Below are 20,000 nucleotides of genomic sequence, written 5' to 3' on the forward strand. Positions count from 1 at the left end.
CGGCGACGCATCAGGATTCAAACATTTCCCTCACAGAGCAGAACTTTTAGTCCGACTGTTTTATGTTTTCAGGCTCCATGTTTGTTTTGTGATTATTAATAAGTGATCGCTGTGGTAGATTAGCTACTGCTGCTGTTAGCTAAGATAACACAGCTGTGGTAGATTAGCTACTGCTGCTGTTAGCTAAGCTAACACAGCTGTGGTAGATTAGCTACTGCTGCTGTTAGCTAAGATAACACAGCTGTGGTAGATTAGCTACTGCTGCTGTTTGCTAAGCTAACACAGCTGTGGTAGATTAGCTACTGCTGCTGTTAGCTAAGATAACACAGCTGTGGTAGATTAGCTACTGCTGCTGTTAGCTAAGATAACACAGCTGTGGTAGATTAGCTACTGCTGCTGTTAGCTAAGCTAACACAGCTGTGGTACATTAGCTACTGCTGCTGTTAGCTAAGCTAACAGCTGTGGTTGGTTAGCTACTGCTGTTGTTAGCTAAGATAACACAGCTGTGGTAGATTAGCTACTGCTGCTGTTAGCTAAGCTAACACAGTTTTGACAATTTAAAAGCTAAAACCCAATGCTAGTCATCGTTAGCCAGCAGTTTTTTTGAGAGGTACATACGTCACATCTCAAAACATCAGCAATTTTCTCAGCTCTAATTTAGACCATATGTTGACATAAATCGGTGCGCTGGAATGGCTGAAGGGGCGTCGCTAGCTGTAGCAGCTAACAGGTGAACCAGTAATATACATCGATGAATGATGGACATGTTTTGTATCCGACGCGAACCTGTTCAGTCAAACTTAAGGATGTTAATTTAGAGGAGAAACAAAAGCAGATTTCGGTGAAGTCCCACCTGATGGACGCAGACATTGCACTTGTCACAGAAGACCATCTCGTTCCCGTCCTCTCCCTCCGGCGAGCGGCACACGTCACACACCACGTCCTCGTCGTACTCGATGCCCAGGCCTTCCTCCGTCTCGATGGCCTGCTGCATCTTCTCCTGGCAGACGCGCTCCAGCTCCACCAGAACGCTCTCCATCGTCAGCTCGTCCAGCTCCGGCGAGGCTGGGGGCCGAAACCACGGAGCCATTAAAACGCTGGGAGACTTTGTTGAAAAACGAGGCTCATTCTGTTTTTATTCATGTTGTTTTTTAATATGTTAATATGTTTTTAATTGGCTGCACAGTGGCGCAGTTGGTAGAGCTGTTGCCTTGCAGCAAGAAGGTTCTGGGTTCGATTCCCGGTCTTTCTGCATGGAGTCTCCATGTTCTCCCTGTGCATGGTGGGTTTTCTCCAGGTACTCTGGTTTCCTCCCACAGTCCAGAAACATGACTGTTAGGTTAATTGGTCTCTCCAAATTGCTCCTAGGTGTGAGTGTGTGTGTGCATGGTTGTGTGTCTCTGTGTTGCCCTGCAACAGACTGGCGACCCGTCCAGGTGACCCCGCCTCTCACCCGGTACACTAGCTGGAGAGGCAGCAGCACCTCCCGACCCCACTGAGGGACAAGGGTGCAGGAAAATGGATGGATGGATGTTTTTAATTGGATTTGATCACTTTCCCACAGTGATTCAAGGAATTTTCAAGCATTTTAAAGGTAAGTTTCAAACTTTTCCAGCCTCAAATGTTGGAGATGAAAACAAAAGACAGTTTTTAATACGATGTCTTTTATTATTAATAGTGCTTTGTGATGTTATTTTACATTCTGCTACAGGAGGGACAAGGTCATCTAAAATATAACCAAACTTTGTTTGGAATGTTTCTCTACATCAAAGTATCGGAGAACAAAACATTAATTTAACGAAAAAAAAAATTATAATTTCAGTAACTTGCTTTAACATATAAAATAGAAGCCAGTCTTTATTGCAATAAATCATTGAGCAGTTACCTAGCAACCCCAGCGAGCTCAGCCCCGTTACCTAGCAACCCCAGCGAGCTCAGCCCCGTTACCTAGCAACCCCAGCGAGCTCAGCCCCGTTACCTAGCAACCCCAGCGAGCTCAGCCTATTTAAAGTAAAGTTTCCAGCTTTTATGTCGCATAAATACACAAAATGTCCAAGTTAACCTGAAGTTTTTAAAAGATCATTTCTGTCTTTAATGCACAAACTTTAACATATGAAAAAATATATTTTTTCCAAACTCGGAACAAATAATTCAAACATATGCAGTTGGCTGGAAAGCAGCAAATATGATGGGGGATAAAATATGTTGTTTTTTTTTACTTTTAAACTATTTTTACAGGTCTAAATACTATTAAAACTTACATCAACATATATTATTATAGTGGAAGCTGCAACGCTCCACTAGTGAAAGTAGAATTGCTTCTGCACTGACAACCGCAACATGTTGACAGCAACAAGAAGGGAAATTATGAAAAAGGGTTAAAAAAAAAACATGTTTTCCGACTTTTTGATCAATGTTTAATGTCATTTTGATCAAATATCCAATAAAACATGAAAAATAATCTGTAAAACAAACATCAGTTGATTCGTCATCATTTTTAGCTGCGCAGATCGTTGCTGTCGACGTTTCCTTCAGTTGATTCATCCATTTCTTTTTATGTCACGACTTTAAAAACGCTGCAAAAATCTGACTTTTTCTGTCATTTATGATCTTAGAACACAAACGTAACTCATGAGCGACTTTTCAGGAAGATAGAGGATCTTTATTACGAGCTGATTTTGAAGGAAACATCCCGGCTGCATTAGCAGATTCTTCCAGTTATAACATGTTACAGGTGAAATAAAAAGTTCTTATTACTTGAGTAAAGTTAGTTCTTATTCTGAGTGGATTAAGATATTTGCACTAGAAACTAGACAAAAATCACCTGGTAATGTTTTGTGTTTTTGCAGTGAAGCGTAATTTTGTGCGCCTTTAATTAGATCTCTTCCCAAAGTTTAAATCATTTCTGCGTAGTGAACAACTTCAGCAGACCTTCTGATTAATAACCATTCAAAACGCACAGAAGTTTGTTTTTTAGCTGTTTTGAAGTGAAAACTGTGGTCCTGCTGCTGTGAATTAAAGCGACGGTTTGACGTCAACCATCCTGAGCTGCAGGGCAGGAAGCGTCGGCTCAAGTAATTCTAACCAAAGGATGCGCCGACATCTAACCAATTTAACATTTCCTGTCCGATCAAATAAAAGCTCCATCTTAAATTTGTTTCCTGATTCAGAGGTTAATAAGTGGAGAACAGCTTACCTTAAATTCCCTCTAAGCCCTAAAGCTAAAGAAGCTCATTTTAAAATTCTCAATAATATTTTTCCATCCAGGGAACTTTTACCACAAAGATTCAACTTTGACCCTAACAGCTGTACCTTCTGTGATAATGACATTGAAACAACAGATCATCTCTTTCTCTTCTGTGTCTCACTGGGACATTCTGGGGAAACTTTCAGGACCGGATCCCATCAAAAACTTTTCCTAAATCATCCTTTAAAAAGAGAGGAGATCATATTTGGGACACAGAGACAAAAGAACCGACTTCATACTTAACAACCTGCTGATCCTGGCAAAATTCTTCATCCACTGATGTAAATGGGGAGACAGAAAACCTGACTTTACAACTTTAAAAACCTTCTAATGGACAAACTGATGAAAAACAAGCCTGGACTGCAGGACATGCCTATAATGATGTGAATTTATTTGAATTTATTTGAAAACTAGTGCCCCCCCTTTCTTTTTCTTTTTTGTATTTTGTCATCTTATAATTTTATGTGCCTTAAGTATTTGAGACTTATCGTCTTTATGTATGTACATGCCACGTGACTCTGTACAGCTCCAATTGTTTAATAAAAAAAAAAAAAAAAAAAAAGGAAGCGTCGGCTCCGTCGCTTGGCCTTGTGGGTAATTTGTGTGTTGGACTCGGTTCACTTCCAGCACATGTTCCGTCTTCGCATGTCGCTCTGATAACTGCAGGTTTACATTAATCCTAAACAAATCTTAATCTTACAAAAAAACGTAGTTTCTTCCTTTTTGTGAGCTTTTCTGTCGTCTGGCTTGTTGTGAACAGATGTTGAACCGGTGGAAGGTTCTGCAGACGTTCCTGCAGGATTTAACGCCCAGCAGGGATCCAGAAACACAAACACTTTATCTGCAAAGGCCTGATGTGATAATATGAAGCAGAGGAGAAGCTCAGGGCGGCCGGACAAACCAAGAGTGAAGGAAAATACGAGAGGAGAACAGAAAACTTAAAGAAAAACGGCTCAGGTTTCATTTACAGAAAGTTTCAGACACTAAATATGAATTTAATGTATTTTTATATACACACTTTACTGAACTTAAAGAGCTTCAACTAACATTTAATTTAGAAAATTATGATTCTGATTAATAATCACTGGACTCTGTTCACTTCCAGCACATGTTCCGTCTTTCCAGTCCAAACCTGCAAACATGCAATAAATCCATCCATCCATCTTCTAACACCTGGTCCCTCAGTGGGGTCAGGAGGTGCTGCTGCCTCTCCAGCTAACGTTCCAGGTGAGAGGCGGGGTCACCTGGACAGGTCACCTGGACAGGTCACCAGTCTGTCGCAGGGCAACACAGAGACACACAACCATGCACACACACACTCACACCTAGGGGCAATTTAGAGAGGCCAATTAACCTGACAGTTATGTTTTTGGACTGTGGGAGGAAACCGGAGTACCTGGAGAAAACCCACCATGCACAGGGAGAACATGGAGACTCCATGCAGAAAGACCGGGAATCGAACCCAGAACCTTCTTGCTGCAAGGCAGCAGCTCTACCCGCTGCGCCACTGTGCAGCCCGCAATGCAATAAATCAATAAACAAAATAATTTAACAACTTAAACCTTTTAAAGATGCAACTAAACAAATAACTATCTTTTTTAATAAAATCTACTTTTTCTGCATTTAACGCAGAAACAGCTGTCCTTTGCATCAAAGGATAAACAATATTTATATTTCTGCTTGACTTATCAATAAAGTGTAGAACTAATTTGGATAAACAGATTAATAACTGGAACCAAAATGTAAAATAATTTGATCCACGTGAAGCTAAAGCTACAGACGGTGTTTTTATGCTAAATGTTTGTTTTGTAGCGTTTTGGTTTAACTGCGTTCTTCACGTCAGTGATTGATTAATCCACTGATTGGTTAGAGCGGCAGCGGCGGCAGGCGCGGCAGCAGTGGCTCACCCATGTGCCTGAACTCCTGGTTGACCAGCTGCAGCCAGGTGACGTCCAGGTCGTCCAGGTCGTAGCAGCCGTGTTGCTGCGAGCGAGGAGGCTGAGCGTCTCCCTCCTTCGTCTGGCCGTCGGCCGACGCGCCGCCCGCCGACTCCTGCTGCGACCTGAAACGCCAACAGACACGTTTTACTCAGGAGCCGTTTCTACGGCAACCCAAGAGGTCAGTCAGCTTTAAACCAGGGAGATGCTTTAAACCAGGGAGGAACTAAAACATGCAGGATGCCGAACCTCCAGGACCGACTCTGGACTCCACTGGTCTATACAAAACCCGTTCATTACGTTTTTATATCAAATCATTCTTGGATAATCAGATGTTTTAGGGTCTCTGTCACTTTAAATCCAAACCAACTGCTGCTGGCCACGCCCCCAACTCATCATTTACACAACAAAATCTCTACAAACAGATGCACATTTATACAACCGTACGTCTATGAAAAGCATTAGGGGAGCCTCCTGCACAACCAACCAGAATGCAGCAAGTCAACAACAAAACTTTTGTCTTTTCCAGCAGCCATTGTACAGAGCATACAGCAGGAAAACCAGATGACCAAACACTGTGGTTGCTAGGTAACGGGCTGTGGTTGCTAGGTAACGGGCTGTGCTTGTCTGTGGTTGCTAAGTAACGGGCTGTGCTTGGCTGTGGTTGCTAGGTAACGGGCTGTGCTTGTCTGTGGTTGCTAGGTAACGGGCTGTGCTTGTCTGTGGTTGCTAGGTAAAGGGCTGGGCTTGTCTGTGGTTGCTAGGTAACAGGCTGGGCTTGTCTGTGGTTGCTAGGTAACGGGCTGTGGTTGCTAGGTAACGGGCTGGGCTCGTCTGTGGTTGCTAGGTAACGGGCTGTGCTCGTCTGTGGTTGCTAGGTAACGGCACAGTGCCCATGGAATGAGATGTTACATTATGACGGGTTATCAAATGGCTCAAACAAAAAACTTACTGCCAGAAAACTTTTTTTTAATCTTTCAGAGACCCAGATGGAATAACAAAAGAACACGTAAAATGTAAATATAAATGGCAACAGGTCACCTTTAAACTGTTTGATTTTTAAGAATTTTATTAATCTTCCATCTTTACAGTAAAAAAAAACTTTAAAACTTTGCTTCAACATGCCTACGACTTAAACCACATAAAGTTTAATAAACAATAAACTAAACCTCAGGTCTCAGTCACATGATTCAACAAACTGAAACAAACCCGTTTTTAAAGTGCTACATAAATAAATGTGACTCTGAAGATCAGGTTTTCTCTCTTTCCTCTCCTTCAGTCACTATGAACTGTAGAAACACAACCAGAGCAAAGATGGGAAAAGAAAATGCAGGTAAATCGATTCATTTATTGATTTATCCATCCTTTATTCCTTCTTTCCTTCCTTTTGTCTCCTTTCATTTTCCTCGTCTGTTTAAGGTGGTGAATGTTAAAAATATTTATGACATTTGAAGCATGAAGCTGCCGTTACAAACCCTGCAAACAGTTTTAATCTGGAAAAGTGTTTTTCCAGACTTCCCAGCGTTCCTGCAGTCCGTCCCTGGCAGACATGCCCTGCCCTCTGGGCCTCAAGCTCTAAATCACAGTTTGACAAATTCATTAAAAGGAAAAGTCTTCAGAAACAATGCGAACGGCGGAGCGGTGGCAGGAAGCTCCTCCGGGTTGCGTCTCGTCTCCAGAGCCTCCGGCCTCAATGTTTCTGTCAACAGCAGCAGGAAATGAGGTCAGGAACTCTGGGAATCAATAAAACTGAAGAGATCGCATATACGCTGTTTTACAAGCTCATGTAACTCATCTGGACAGGAAGCAGCAGCGAGTAAAACGCCCAGAGGACCCACCCACCATCCATCCATCCATCCATCCATCCATCCATCCATCCATCCATCCATCCATCCATCCAATCCAGGGTCGGGTCTCGGGGTCAGCAGCTTCAGAAGGGAGGCCCAGACTTCCCTCCCAGCCTCTTCCAGGTCCTCCAGGAACCCCAAGGCGTTTCCAGGCCATAGAGAGACATCGTCCCTCCAGCGTGTCCTGGGTCTCCCCTCCTCCCGGTGGGACCTGAACTCCTCACCAGGGAGGCGTCCAGGAGGCATCCTGACCAGATGCCCGAGCCTCAACTGGCTCCTCTCGACGTGGAGGAGCAGCGGCTCTACTCTGAGTCCCTCCCGGATGACCGAGCTTCTCTCTCTAAGGGAGAGCCCAGCCACCCTGCGGAGGAGGAAACCCATTTCAGCCGCTTGTATCCGTGATCTCGTTCTTTCGGTCATGACCCAAAGCTCATGACCATAGATGAGGGTGGGAACGTAGATCGACCGGTAAATCGAGAGCTTCGCTTTTTGGCTCAGCTCTCTCTTCACCACGACGGACCGGTACAGCGCCCGCTTCACGGCAGACGCTGCCCCAATCCGCCTGTCGATCTCCCTTCTTCCCTCATTATGAACAAGATCCCCAGATACTTAAACTCCTCCACTTGAGGCAGGACGACCCCCTGTGTCGAATGTGGCTCAGCATATTTAGGTGTTTGAAATAAACACCTGCTTATTTCCCCAAAAAAAAAAAAAAATGTCTGGATTGGTTTTTGAAGCTCTTGATCTGTTTTTAGAAGCAACTGAGACCCAAAAAAAACGAGAAAAGTTTCCATCCAAGAAACAAATCAAAAGAGTAAAAAACTCTACAAGTACTGAGTAACTGATCAAGTTATCAAACGTTTAATATTTAAAAATGACATCGTCTGACGAACCAAAATATGAAGTTAAGAGGAAATGACCAAAATGACAATGATTCATATAAGTAAAAAAATAAATAAAATCAGGTAAAATATCTGTTTCCAATTCAGTTTCTTTGATTAAAAAACTTCTGAAACTGCAGGTTTGATTCTTAGTTCGGTGGATTTTGGTTAAAACATTACTCAAGTAAATATAACTACCCAACTCTGAAATTAAACGTAGCACAAATTGTGAAAAAAGCTAGCTAGTTAGCTAGCAAAGGTAAAGTAGCATCTGGCTACCGGTAGCCCTCACCGCCTGGAGCCACTGCTTGTTTGACTCAAATTTCTGTCTGACAGAAAAGGAAAAAATCTACATATGGGATTATTTACGTCTTTCGTGATGAATTTTAAGGCCTGTGATTAATTAATTTACGGCCAACGTTTAAATAAATTCTTCATATTTTGTTCTCAGAGAGAAAGATGTTCTTTTAGATGATCTTGTAAAAGTTTTTCTGCCTTCTCGCTGTTGTTTATGTGTAAACAACGGCGGTTTTTAGTCACTATAGAGAAAAAGTTACTTATATTCATCTGCTTGATGCGTGACTGGACCGTGTTGATTCTCTGTAAATATTAAATTAACTGAATGAAAATTAAATACTCTTGTATATTTTATCATTTTAAAATTGCTGGATAAAAATAGATAACGAGGTTTTTCTTGACCTCGTCAGTCAAAATGATGGACAACAAAAGTAAGATCCACTTGTAATAAAAGTCAACTGAGCAGGTCTTTGCTAAATGCTTATTTATTTAAAAACATCCTTCAGAAACGATTCATTCGGACTGGATCGAGTTAAATAAACATCAAAGAAAAACTGGAGAAATATCGAACAAGAACCCTTCAACAGACTAAATGTCTGAAACTTTTCAAATAATTGACATTTCTGCATATCAAATTAACCAGATCTGGTTTAACCAGATGAGAAAAAATCAAACAAATGCAGAAATAACTGAAGAGGAAAAGAGAAAATCATAACCAGATAAACGTCTGAAGAGGAGGAGGAGCAGAAAGTCGGTAGTTTCCGTTCTTTCCCTGCTCCCATGCGTTTCTCTCCACTCTGTAAATCTGCCGCTCCATGTTCATAAAACACCCATAACAATCTTTTGATAGGGCGCAGCGAGGTAGACGGTGTTTACACAAGACGTTTCCAGTGTGGGCTGAGCGGCTCTGACAGCGAGCCCACGCTGGACCCGTCTGGTTGAAGCAGACGTCGAGTCCTGACAGATCGCTCACGCAGAACAGGAAGCCGAACGGAAAGCAGCGCGGGACGGAGGAAATCCTTCACACCAACATACAAAACATACTTTTAATTAGCCAGAGAGGCTGTTTAGCAGCAGCAGCTGGTGTGAAAAAGGTTAAACTCTCACAAACTCATTTGTATTTAATGTTACAGTGAAAGTAGCATCCTTAAATAAGAAGCTGTTCCAGTCAAAAACATGCAGAGGTTTGACTCTACGCTGATGATAATCTGATATTTTTGGAAGAGAATAAGGCAGTTTGGCAGTTTAGTGTCTGATCAAACTTAAGTTTCTCTTTATTACAAGAAAAATAAGACTAACAAACCAACTGCAAGCTTGAAAAAAGTTCTGCATCTGTGGAAAATGAATAAATTTGACTCAAAATGTCGGCAGATTGCAAAGAAAAAACCCAGAAAAGAAAATGAACTGCAGAGGTGGAAGCATTCAAAGGACATAATGTTTAAAGTTTTGAGACTTTTAACAGCTTTTATCTTCATCTCAGTTTATTTTAAGGTTTAAAGCCAATAAATTACAAACTATTGACTAAAACATGCAGATCAAACCTGAGGAATGATTTTCAAAGAAGAGGAAAAAAACAGTTCTTTATTTCTGAATGAGTGAAATCGGATTTCCCAGTTAGATGCAGAAAATAAACTGGATCCGGAAGATGTTCTGAATACATGCTTGAGCCTCTTGTCTCTTCTTTTTCAGAAGCAAACAATCAATTCTCTGTTTGCTCAAGCTGGCTCTGAAATAATCTCTCATTCTTCAAATACCTCGGTGTCAGAGTACGGCTGAGAAACCCGTCTATTCTCCCTGTAATCCCTCGCTTTCTTTGCCAGACGGAGTGAGAGCTCAGATGTGTGTGAGAGGACGTGACAGAGGCGGAGTGTTGTGCCAGCAGCTCCTGTCTTTGGCCAGCCTCCACCAATCCCTCACTGGGAAACAGTCTGCAGGCGGACAATCAGGTCGGCATCCACAACCCGCACAGGGTCACCCACCCTGGCTTCCAGGGGCACAGAGGATGCCCACTTTGAAATAATCTACTGAGGAAAAGATCAGTTGTTGCTTAAATAAAGCACAGAGAACCAGCCTGGTTCATCTGATGGAAAAACTAACTCACTGCCAGCCCTGTGGGTCCAGACACCAACCTCATTTTATCATCATTTAACCTGAAGACAAAACCACCAGAGAGGAGAGAAACTGAGAAACGACGAGAAAACAAGTTCAGTTTGTTTCAACTAACAGAACGAAGATCAGATGATGAGATGATTCAGAAAAGTTTGGTTTGATTTTCTTTAATAAACAATCTGGGATGGATGGAGGGAGGGAGGGAGGGAGGGATGGATGGATGGATGGATGGATGGATGGATGAACAGTCGGATGGATGAACATTTGCTTTAAAGATGGATGATCTTAAAACAACCATATAATTTATCACAATAATTACTGATGCTAACTGAACTGCAGCTAACTGAACCATTGCTAACTGAATCAATGCTAACTGAACCATTGCTAACTGAACTGCAGCTAACTGAACCATTGCTAACTGAACCAATGCTAACTGAACTGCAGCTAACTGAACCGATGCTAACTGAACTGATGCTAACTGAACTGCAGCTAACTGAACCATTGCTAACTGAACTGATGCTAACTGAACTGCAGCTAACTGAACCATTGCTAACTGAACTGCTGCTAACTGAACCATTGCTAACTGAACCGTTGCTAACTGAACTGCTGCTAACTGAACCGTTGCTAACTGAACTGCTGCTAACTGAACCGATGCTAACTGAACTGCTGCTAACTGAACCGATGCTAACTGAACTGCTGCTAACTGAACCGTTGCTAACTGAACTGCAGCTAACTGAACAGTTGCTAACTGAACTGCAGCTAACTGAACAGTTGCTAACTGAACTGCTGCTAACTGAACCATTGCTAACTGAACCGTTGCTAACTGAACTGCTGCTAACTGAACTGATGCTAACTGAACTGCAGCTAACTGAACCGTTGCTAACTGAACCGATGCTAACTGAACCGTTGCTAACTGAACTGCAGCTAACCTAAGCCTTGTTTTGGAAGCACCTTGGTGAAAAGAACAGTTCAAACCTGAAGGTAAAGTCTCATTCCAAGTAATGATGAAGGCACATAGCTGCAGTTTTTTTATGCTTAAAACCAAATTTGTTTCTCTTCCCAGTTTTATTCCTGATTATAAACTATGAAATCTCTCATGTAGCGCTGCAGGTTTACTTTTCCATTTTCCTGCCAAGTCATCGGCGCCAAGGGGAATGTGAGCTTCAGCCACAGAAAGCGAGCATTAATGCATTTTACAGTCAGCTGCCATTTTGCTCCGAGGTTCAGTCCGCCTGTTGTCATGGATATGATTCAGACCTATTAGCAGCTTTTCTCTAAACCACCGCCGGCTCCAGGAGAACACCTGAGCAGAAAGCAGCGTCGCACATGATCAAACATGTGACGGCAAGCGGCCCTGAACCGATACCAGCACACAAACACACACAGCTCTGCCGGGCTTCGCCTGTTTGTGTTGGAGCTCCGGGAGTTTGGAGACAAACACTGAGGGGAGGAAAAAAGGAAAAGCCAACCTCCACCTTCCTACCCTCAGAAATGTGCTGGTGGGGTTACACAAAGAGAAGAAACGCGTAACAAGAGGGAAGGGGGCGCAGCAGGGAGAGACGGCAGCAGAAGAGAAGAGCTGGGGCTGGCTGAGTGTTGGTGCCTGCAGCAGTTTGGGAAAACAAGTCGGGGGATGTTTTCATTCATATTTTCCACTCAGTTAGTCGGGAGCCAGAGACACAGAGAGCAGCAGAGGAAGACAAAACCAGAGATAAAAATGGCTTTATTGGTTAAATCCTCTGAATCAGGGGTGTCCTAACTTTCAGGGGTGTCCTAACTTTCTGCACAAAGAGACAAAATATTCAGGGGCCAACATTAAAAACCCAAAAATATGACTATGAATTCTTCCTCTTTTAGCTGCAAAACGGTAAATAAAACATGTAAAGTTTTACGTTTCTCTGAACGTTTGCAGTCCTGTAAAATTTTAAGTTCATTATTTTCCATTTTTTAAATCAATGAAGTGGTTTTGGTTTAATCCCAGTAACAAAAATAATAATTTTCCTTTACAAACTTGACAAAAAGGTTTAATGACATAAAAATAAAAACTCTCTGTGTTGCACTTAGACGATATAAACTCTCCGTTATAAACGGAAAATACAAAAGGTGTTGGAAGCTAAACTGTAAATTAATGACCTGATTTTAAATAAATAAGCAGCAGTTACAACTATACCTCTGATTGAGCCAAATAAATCTGGAAATGTGAAAATATTATAGAAATTAATTTAAAAAGTGCACTCGCAGCCGAGTGTGAAGCGGCCGGGATGAGGCTCAGGGCCTCCAAATCCGAGGCCATGGTCTTGAGCCGGAAAAGGGTAGAGTGCCTTCTCCGGGTCAGGGGGGTCGTCCTGCCTCAAGTGGAGGAGTTTAAGTATCTGGGGATCTTGTTCACGAATGAGGGAAGAAGGGAGATGGACAGGCGGATTGGGGCAGCGTCTGCCGTGAAGCGGGCGCTGTACCGGTCCGTCGTGGTGAAGAGAGAGCTGAGCCAAAAAGCGAAGCTCTCGATTTACCGGTCGATCTACGTTCCCACCCTCATCTATGGTCATGAGCTTTGGGTCATGACCGAAAGAACGAGATCACGGGTACAAGCGGCCGAAATGGGTTTCCTCCTCCGCAGGGTGGCTGGGCTCTCCCTTAGAGAGAGAAGCTCGGTCATCCAGGAGGGACTCAGAGTAGAGCCGCTGCTCCTCCACGTCGAGAGGAGCCAGTTGAGGCTCGGGCATCTGGTCAGGATGCCTCCTGGACGCCTCCCTGGTGAGGAGTTCATGTCCCACCGGGAGGAGGGGAGACCCAGGACACCTGGAGGGACGACGTCTCTCTATGGCCTGGGAACGCCTTGGGGTTCCTGGAGGAGCTGGAAGAGGCTGGGGAGGGAAGTCTGGGCCTCCGGAGGCTGCTGACCCCGAGACCCGACCCCGGATAAGATGGATGGATGGATGGATGGAAAAGTGCACCCATCTATTTAATACAGTTGGAAAACAATAGTAAATGATGATTGTCTGCTGAATAACAGAAATACTTCATGAGATAATTACATCATAAAGTTTTTACAGTGAAGCTGAAATTATTTTATTATTTAAATCAGTGGAAACGAGATTTTTATTCTGTATCCACTAAATAGTGCAGCTAATACAAGATTTAGCCATTTTAAATACAGTTATCACTTTATACTTTTGAACACAGAGTGAATATAAATGTAAAATAATCCTGAAGATGAAGGAGTAACTCTGAGATTATAAATTGGTAAGATGTTACTAAACATTCAGGATTTATTTCACAGATTTTCTTCTTCTGCTTCCAGGGAAAAAAACATTTTCATTTGCACTCTGGAAATGAATTTTCCATTATTTTAGGAAGGAAAAATGTCAAACAGGGCAGAATTTTACTTTAGTAAAATACAATTAAAGAACGAGATGAGTGTAAACTTTAAACTTTAAACTCCACCACACACAGCAAAACTCATCCCAGAGGGGAAAGTACCAAACACACTGCAGCGTGAGGAATGATGTGGGAATCTTTGAGGTGAGCGCATTGGGAGTCATCCTGCCTCTGAGGTGAAGGAAGAATGCCACCCAAGTGTTCCCCGTGTCCCGTTCAGGAGAAACACTAACACCGCTTTATATAAGTGGTTACACAACACTCTGTGTCCACAAGAGGCTCTGGCTGCGTGTGTGTGTGTGTGTGTGTGGAACAGGGCGTAGCTTCGCTAACACACACACACACACACACACACACACACACACGCACACACACACACACACACACACACACACACACACACACACACACACACACACACACACACACACACACAGAGACAAGTAAACACAAGCTGACAGCAACAGTCTGCAAACACACAGACACCCAGTGGAGGGGAGGAACGTCCGTCAACAGGATCTGCTTCATTCGGCTTTAAAACACAAATCTAAGAAGGTTTTGTGTTTTATCCTTTATACATTCTGAGAAAACCTGCTGTCTTTGTTTAGCTTGAACAGGAAAAGCTTTTTTTGATGTGTTCAAACAGCATCTGCTAAGCTAGCATGTAGCATGTAGCCTTCACCATAGCGTTCTTAATAATTAGGTTTTTCATACCAATCAAGTAAAACCAGCTCAACCTGATATCCTCATAGCTGAATTAAACAATTTAAATAGTATATATAAGAAATATATATTGTATATATACTTATTTGACAACATTCTACTTTGAAAAATCTTCCTATCATCTCATTAAAAGGCTAATTAATGATGCTGAAGCTGAACAATGTGTGAATTTAAAGGTAAGCAGAGCTGTAGGTTCCTTACAAACTCAACCTTAAACTGCTATTCTTTTAAAGTGGAAAACTTATTTATGCATTTTGGATTCATTTCTGAAAGCGTTTTAAATGTTTAGATCCGCAAATGAGGCTTTAAATTATAATTATGCACAGCAGAAATAAATACAGACCGATTCCAGCTGAAGATGGTAAAAATACCCGATTAACAGAAATCATGGTACAGACGTTAAAATCAATGTGAGGTTAATTAAAACACACGATAACGACTGAGTCACAAGCTGCAGTTGAACTTTGGCTCATCGGAAACTGCAGCCTGGGGTTTTAAGAATCCGTCGCCTCGTTTGTGTCCCATAAATTACTGCAGAGAAACAGAGCGAATAAAAGGCCTGGTGGAAAAACACGACAGCAGCTCTCCCCGGCGTGTTTATCACCGTTTATGAATACGAGACGGTGTCATCGCTTACGCAGGTTTCTCTGAAAAGCGAAATGCATTTGCAGAGTGGTGTTTGTGTCTGCAGGAGAGGAAAAAACCTTTTGTGCTGTGAGGGCTCAGGTTCTCAGTACATGCATGATGCAAATGGCAGACAGCGTGTTGGGACATGTGTTTTCTCCTCTGCCTTTGCTAGAAAGAGGAGTTATTGTGTGGGCGTCTTTCTACAAAGCAGCTTTAAAAAGATAAAAGTGGGAGAAAAGAGAGAGAGAAAAGGAAGTAAAGCAACGGGAACAAAGTAAAATCATGACGAAAGAGACTGAAGGCTGTAACTCTAACATGCTGCCTTGTTGTGGATGAGGTCATGAACTTTACTGTACATTCATGTGTTCATACGTTTGCTTTTGTCCTTTTCAGCTGCTGTGAGGTAAAGATGGCGACTCGCGTTTCCTCAACCGACAGAAACTTTGAGACAGAAAACCGTTTCTATACCTGCAGACCGGAAACAAACAAACTGTTTATTTTCTTTACAGAATTTGAAGCAGGTGAAGCAAAAACTTTAATTTTATTGATTTTTTGAGAAATGTATTTTTTTAGTTTAGGGCTGCACAGTGGTGCAGTGGGTAGAGCTGTTGCCTTGCAGCAAGAAGGTTCTGGGTTCGATTCCCAGTCTTTCTGCATGGAGTCTCCATGTTCTCCCTGTGCATGGTGGGTTTTTTTACTCCGGTTTCCTCCCACAGTCCAGAAACATGACTGTCAGGTTAATTGGTCTGTCCAAATTGACCCTAGGTGTGAGTGTGTGTGCATGGTTGTGTGTCTCTGTGTTGCCCTGCGACAGACTGGTGACCTGTCCAGGTGACCCCGCCTCTCACCCAGAACGTTAGCTGGAGATGCACCAGCACCTCCTGACCCCACTGAGGGACAAGGGTGTAAAGAAAATGGATGGATGGATGTATTTTTGTAGTACAGTTTCGCCTTAATTACTGCTCTGATTATGTTGTTCCATCAGCAAGTTGGAGTTTAACTCAGTTAATTAATCAGTAATTAAATTAGTTGACTATTATTTCAATAATGAATAAATGTGATTCATCGTTTCAGTCTTAAACTTTAGTTTGAAAACTCTTAAGATCCCAAAGCTGCAGCTGATTTTTAGCGTTAACTGCTTGCCTTACATCTGAACAGAGGGAAGCAGAGCAGCAACAGTTTTTCAGGAACTTCTTCTCCTTTGGCGTTTTGTGCTGCAGTGAATCATCCGACTCCTGCATCCTCTTCCCTCTCGCCAGCGAACTTTACGTCTTTTCACCACAGCCATAAATCTTCGTTTCGGTCTTCCTCTCGGCCTGCTGCCCTGTGGCTCCAACCTCAGCATCCTTCTTACCTTACAAGCCTTTCTGACTCTTTTCCACTCAGTCTGTTGCTCTGAACCGTTTGACCCAGACGTCCTAAAGTCCTCCACTCTCTGCAACGCTCCACTCCCATGTATTCTGCCTCGCTGCCACTAATCTCCACCCTGCAGCCACTGCAGATCACCATGTCATCACAGCCTTCATGCTCAGACATTTTAATATTTAGGAAACATTTTTATAACTAAAACCACGATACAGACCCAACAGGAATGTCAGAGGTAATTCAATGTTTCACCCTCTTTGCCAAAAACCCTTCAGTTGGTCCTAAAGATGATCTATTAAACTTCCTTTAACAGGTTAGGATCAGTCTGTGGCCTATACAAAACATGTCCATCACATATTTTTACCCAGAATCCTTCTCAGACAATCAGATTTCAGTCTGAGCTGTTTTAGGGTCTCTGTCACTTTAAATCCTAATACGCTGCTGCTGGCCACGCCCCCAACTCAACGTTTACGCTCACACAGAGCGACTGCACAGAGAAGTGCAACTATACAGCCGTACATTTTTGAAAAGCAGAAGTGGAGCCTCCTGCTCAACCAACCAGAATGCAGCAAGTGGTTTCTAGACGGTGAGTCGCCAACTAAAATCTCGTCTTTTCCAGCAGCCATTGTACAATGCATACGGCAGGAAAACCAGCAGACCAAATGTTGGAGATCAGCTGGGGTTGCTAGGTAACCGGCTGGGCTGGGGTTGCTAGGTAACCGGCTGGGCTGGGGTTGCTGGGTAACGGTGCACTGCCCATTGAACAGAGAGTCAGCAAACAGGAGTCTTTTCCAGCAGCCATTGTACAGCGGGAAAACCAGCTGACCAAACGGGCTGGAACTCCCTTTGTGTTGCTAGGTAACCAGCGGAACTCTGCTGGGGTTGCTAGGCAACGGTGCGGTGCCTTTTGACTGTAATTCAACAATCATGGTGTTCTGAAACGACTCCTTTTCCAGACACCAAAAAAACATCCAGGTGTTTGTAGAAGCAGTTAAGACCCAAACTGAAGTATAAAAACACACAGGAAGTGAATTTTGCATCATGGATCCCCTGAACGTCTCAGTGGAAGGAAAACTTTCCCACCCCACCAGTCTTCAAATAAAACTAAAATAACCGTCACAGTTAAGAAAAACTAACTCAAACTTCAGGTGGCATAAGAGACGCACCAGTCAGGGACTCATTTGTTAAATGCAACAATAAAAAGTGTAAAGCACTCCACACCAAAGCAATGCAATAGGAACGGGTAATATCAGTGAACTGGAAGTGGATATAAAATTCCAAACATTGTTACAAACCAGACATACAGCTGAAAAACAAACCTAAAAATGACTTTTTGGTTAATTATTCCACGTATTAACTTCGTAGCATCACCAGCTGTAGCATTTTTCTAACCTCTGCAAGTCAGAAGTCGCACCTGTCTGTGTTTTAGTGTAATTCTAATATCTTCTCATGATCTGCTTGTGTCTTCAAAAAGCAAACATGAGATATTTAAAGGTTTAACAATAAGTCCTTAAAGGTTTCAAGCAGCTTAAGTTGAATCTGAACGTCGCCTGTTGGAGCTCTGCGGTGAAACGCCGCCGCCGCCGCCGCCCTCATGGTCTCAATCATCTCTTTTCATTTGCATGTGAATATTTTCCCCAGTTTGTGCTCCAGGCTGCTATCTACAAACGCAGGGACTGAATTTATTTCAAAGGACGGTTTAATCAAACTTAATCGGATCTAAAACGGCTTCTATCTCAGAGATCAGACACTTTTCAAGGACTTTCAACTTTTTTTTTTGTCATTCAAAGCTCATTGTGGAGAAAAAAAGGAAGAAAAATGTGAATAAATACAGAATAAAGACCGTCACTCCCTCAGTGGCTTCAACACTTAGAACCAGGAGGCGAAAGAAGAGCACAGTTCAACGTTGAGAATAAAGTTAGGAGGAAAATAATGCAGTCATCTCAGAAAAAGAAACAATATTTGCTCTAGAAACCAAACAGAAGAAACTGGTAATATTTCACAGCCGAGTGTTTCAGCTCAGTGGATCATACAGAAACCAGAGAAGTGGGTTTGCTGTCATTATAGGTGAAAAAGCTGAACTGTTGGTGTTGTGACTTTTTTACACTTATATGTTGTTCAGTATGATAAGTGACTGATTTACAATTATATGTTAAGCATAGATTACATGATTATTATTAATTGAATTGAACATGATTGTATATAATTACAAGGATGAAGTGAAATATATTTAAGTGCAAGACATGATTTATTTGAATAGAAGAAGTCTTTTATTTTGAAGAATGCTTAAGTATCTGGTTCTGTTTTGTCACTATCTTGCTTTGTTGATATTTTGGTTGTCTTGGTTACGAACAGCTGTTGCCGTTATCAGCTGTCGCCGTTTTCTCTCTTCAATAAAGAACTGAACAGAAAAGTTCAGTCAAAGACATACGAGCCTCCGTTTTGTTTGAAGAAGCTTCACTCCATAACAGTTGGCGTGTTTGCAGACAAAAGGAGTGGAATAAAACCAATTAGCTGCCAAACTGTCCTGAACCGGATCGTCGTCCGAGTGGAAGCGAGGAAGAGTTACGGCCTCTGCATCTCAACTCTCAGCTTGAGGCGCTGCTGCGTGCAGACAGGAACTCACAGGTCTGATCGAACTGATCGAACCCGAGATCGATCAGCTGGACTCGGAGGACGAGCCAGGAAGCTCTACCGATTCAAAAACTGTGAAGGATTTATGTGGGATGTGTTTCTTATATCAACACCACAGGTGTTCAGCGCTCTTAAAAATAATACATTATGCAAAAGTCACCTTTTTTACGTTTTTATAATTCCTATTGATCCATTTGGGTCTCAAACTGCTGAAAAACAAACACTGAGCTGCTCATATTTTAATGTTCATGGAGTCCGGAAAACGAGTCGTTACAAAAACCTCCTGATTGTTGAGCCACAACTGACAGGCACTGCGCCGTTACCTAGCAACACGAGTCCAGAACGTTACCTAGCAACCGCAGCTGATCTCCAGCAGATCAACTGTATGTGCTGTACAATGGCTGCTGGAAAAGAGTGTAGTTGTTGACTCACCATCCAGAAACCACTTGCTGCATTCTGGTTGATTGTGCAGGAGGCTCCACTAATGCTTTTCAAAGACATACGGTTGTAAACGTTGAGTAATTTTACTGTTTTTACTCAAGTGCAAGTAAAAAGTCCAGGAAACTGAGTGAACAAGTATTTGGTAAAAAGTCTGCTCAGGTACTGAGTAACTGATCAAATGATCATTTAATATTTAAAATTTACATAATTCATAAATGTAACAAAATTAGGTCAAATAAAATGTTTCCAAATCAGTTTCTTACAATAAAAAACGTGTTAAACTTTAACTGACGCTGCAGGTTTGAGTCTGTCTGGTGAGTTTCTGGTTAAAACATGTTTGAATCCAGAAATTTGACTGAAGTAAGAGTAAAAATACTTTATAATAAAGTTAGTCAGGTAAAAGTAAAAAGTCCAGCGTTGTAAAAATACTCCTAAAAGTTCCTCAAATGAATGTAACTAGTTACTTCCCATCTCTGCTAAATACTAAAGGGCTGTCTGAGATTATTTAAAGGTG

General features: G+C 42.3%; 1 protein-coding gene across 2 annotated transcripts in view; it reads right to left on the reverse strand.

The window, feature by feature from the left end:
- jade2 (jade family PHD finger 2) overlaps nt 1-20,000 on the reverse strand; it is a 141,287-nt gene that overhangs the window by 51,960 nt on the left and 69,327 nt on the right. For both annotated transcript variants that reach the window (XM_008401940.3, XM_081615561.1), the window contains exons 5-6: nt 5,155-5,309; nt 854-1,065 (exon numbers count right to left, since the gene is read on the reverse strand). In XM_008401940.3, the coding sequence (XP_008400162.1) occupies nt 854-1,065; nt 5,155-5,309 (367 nt within the window). The remainder of the gene's footprint in view (nt 1-853; nt 1,066-5,154; nt 5,310-20,000) is intronic.

The sequence above is a fragment of the Poecilia reticulata genome, chromosome 14, assembly GCF_904066995.2.
Source record: "Poecilia reticulata chromosome 14, P_reticulata-male-v2, whole genome shotgun sequence".
Lineage (NCBI taxonomy): Eukaryota > Metazoa > Chordata > Actinopteri > Cyprinodontiformes > Poeciliidae > Poecilia > Poecilia reticulata.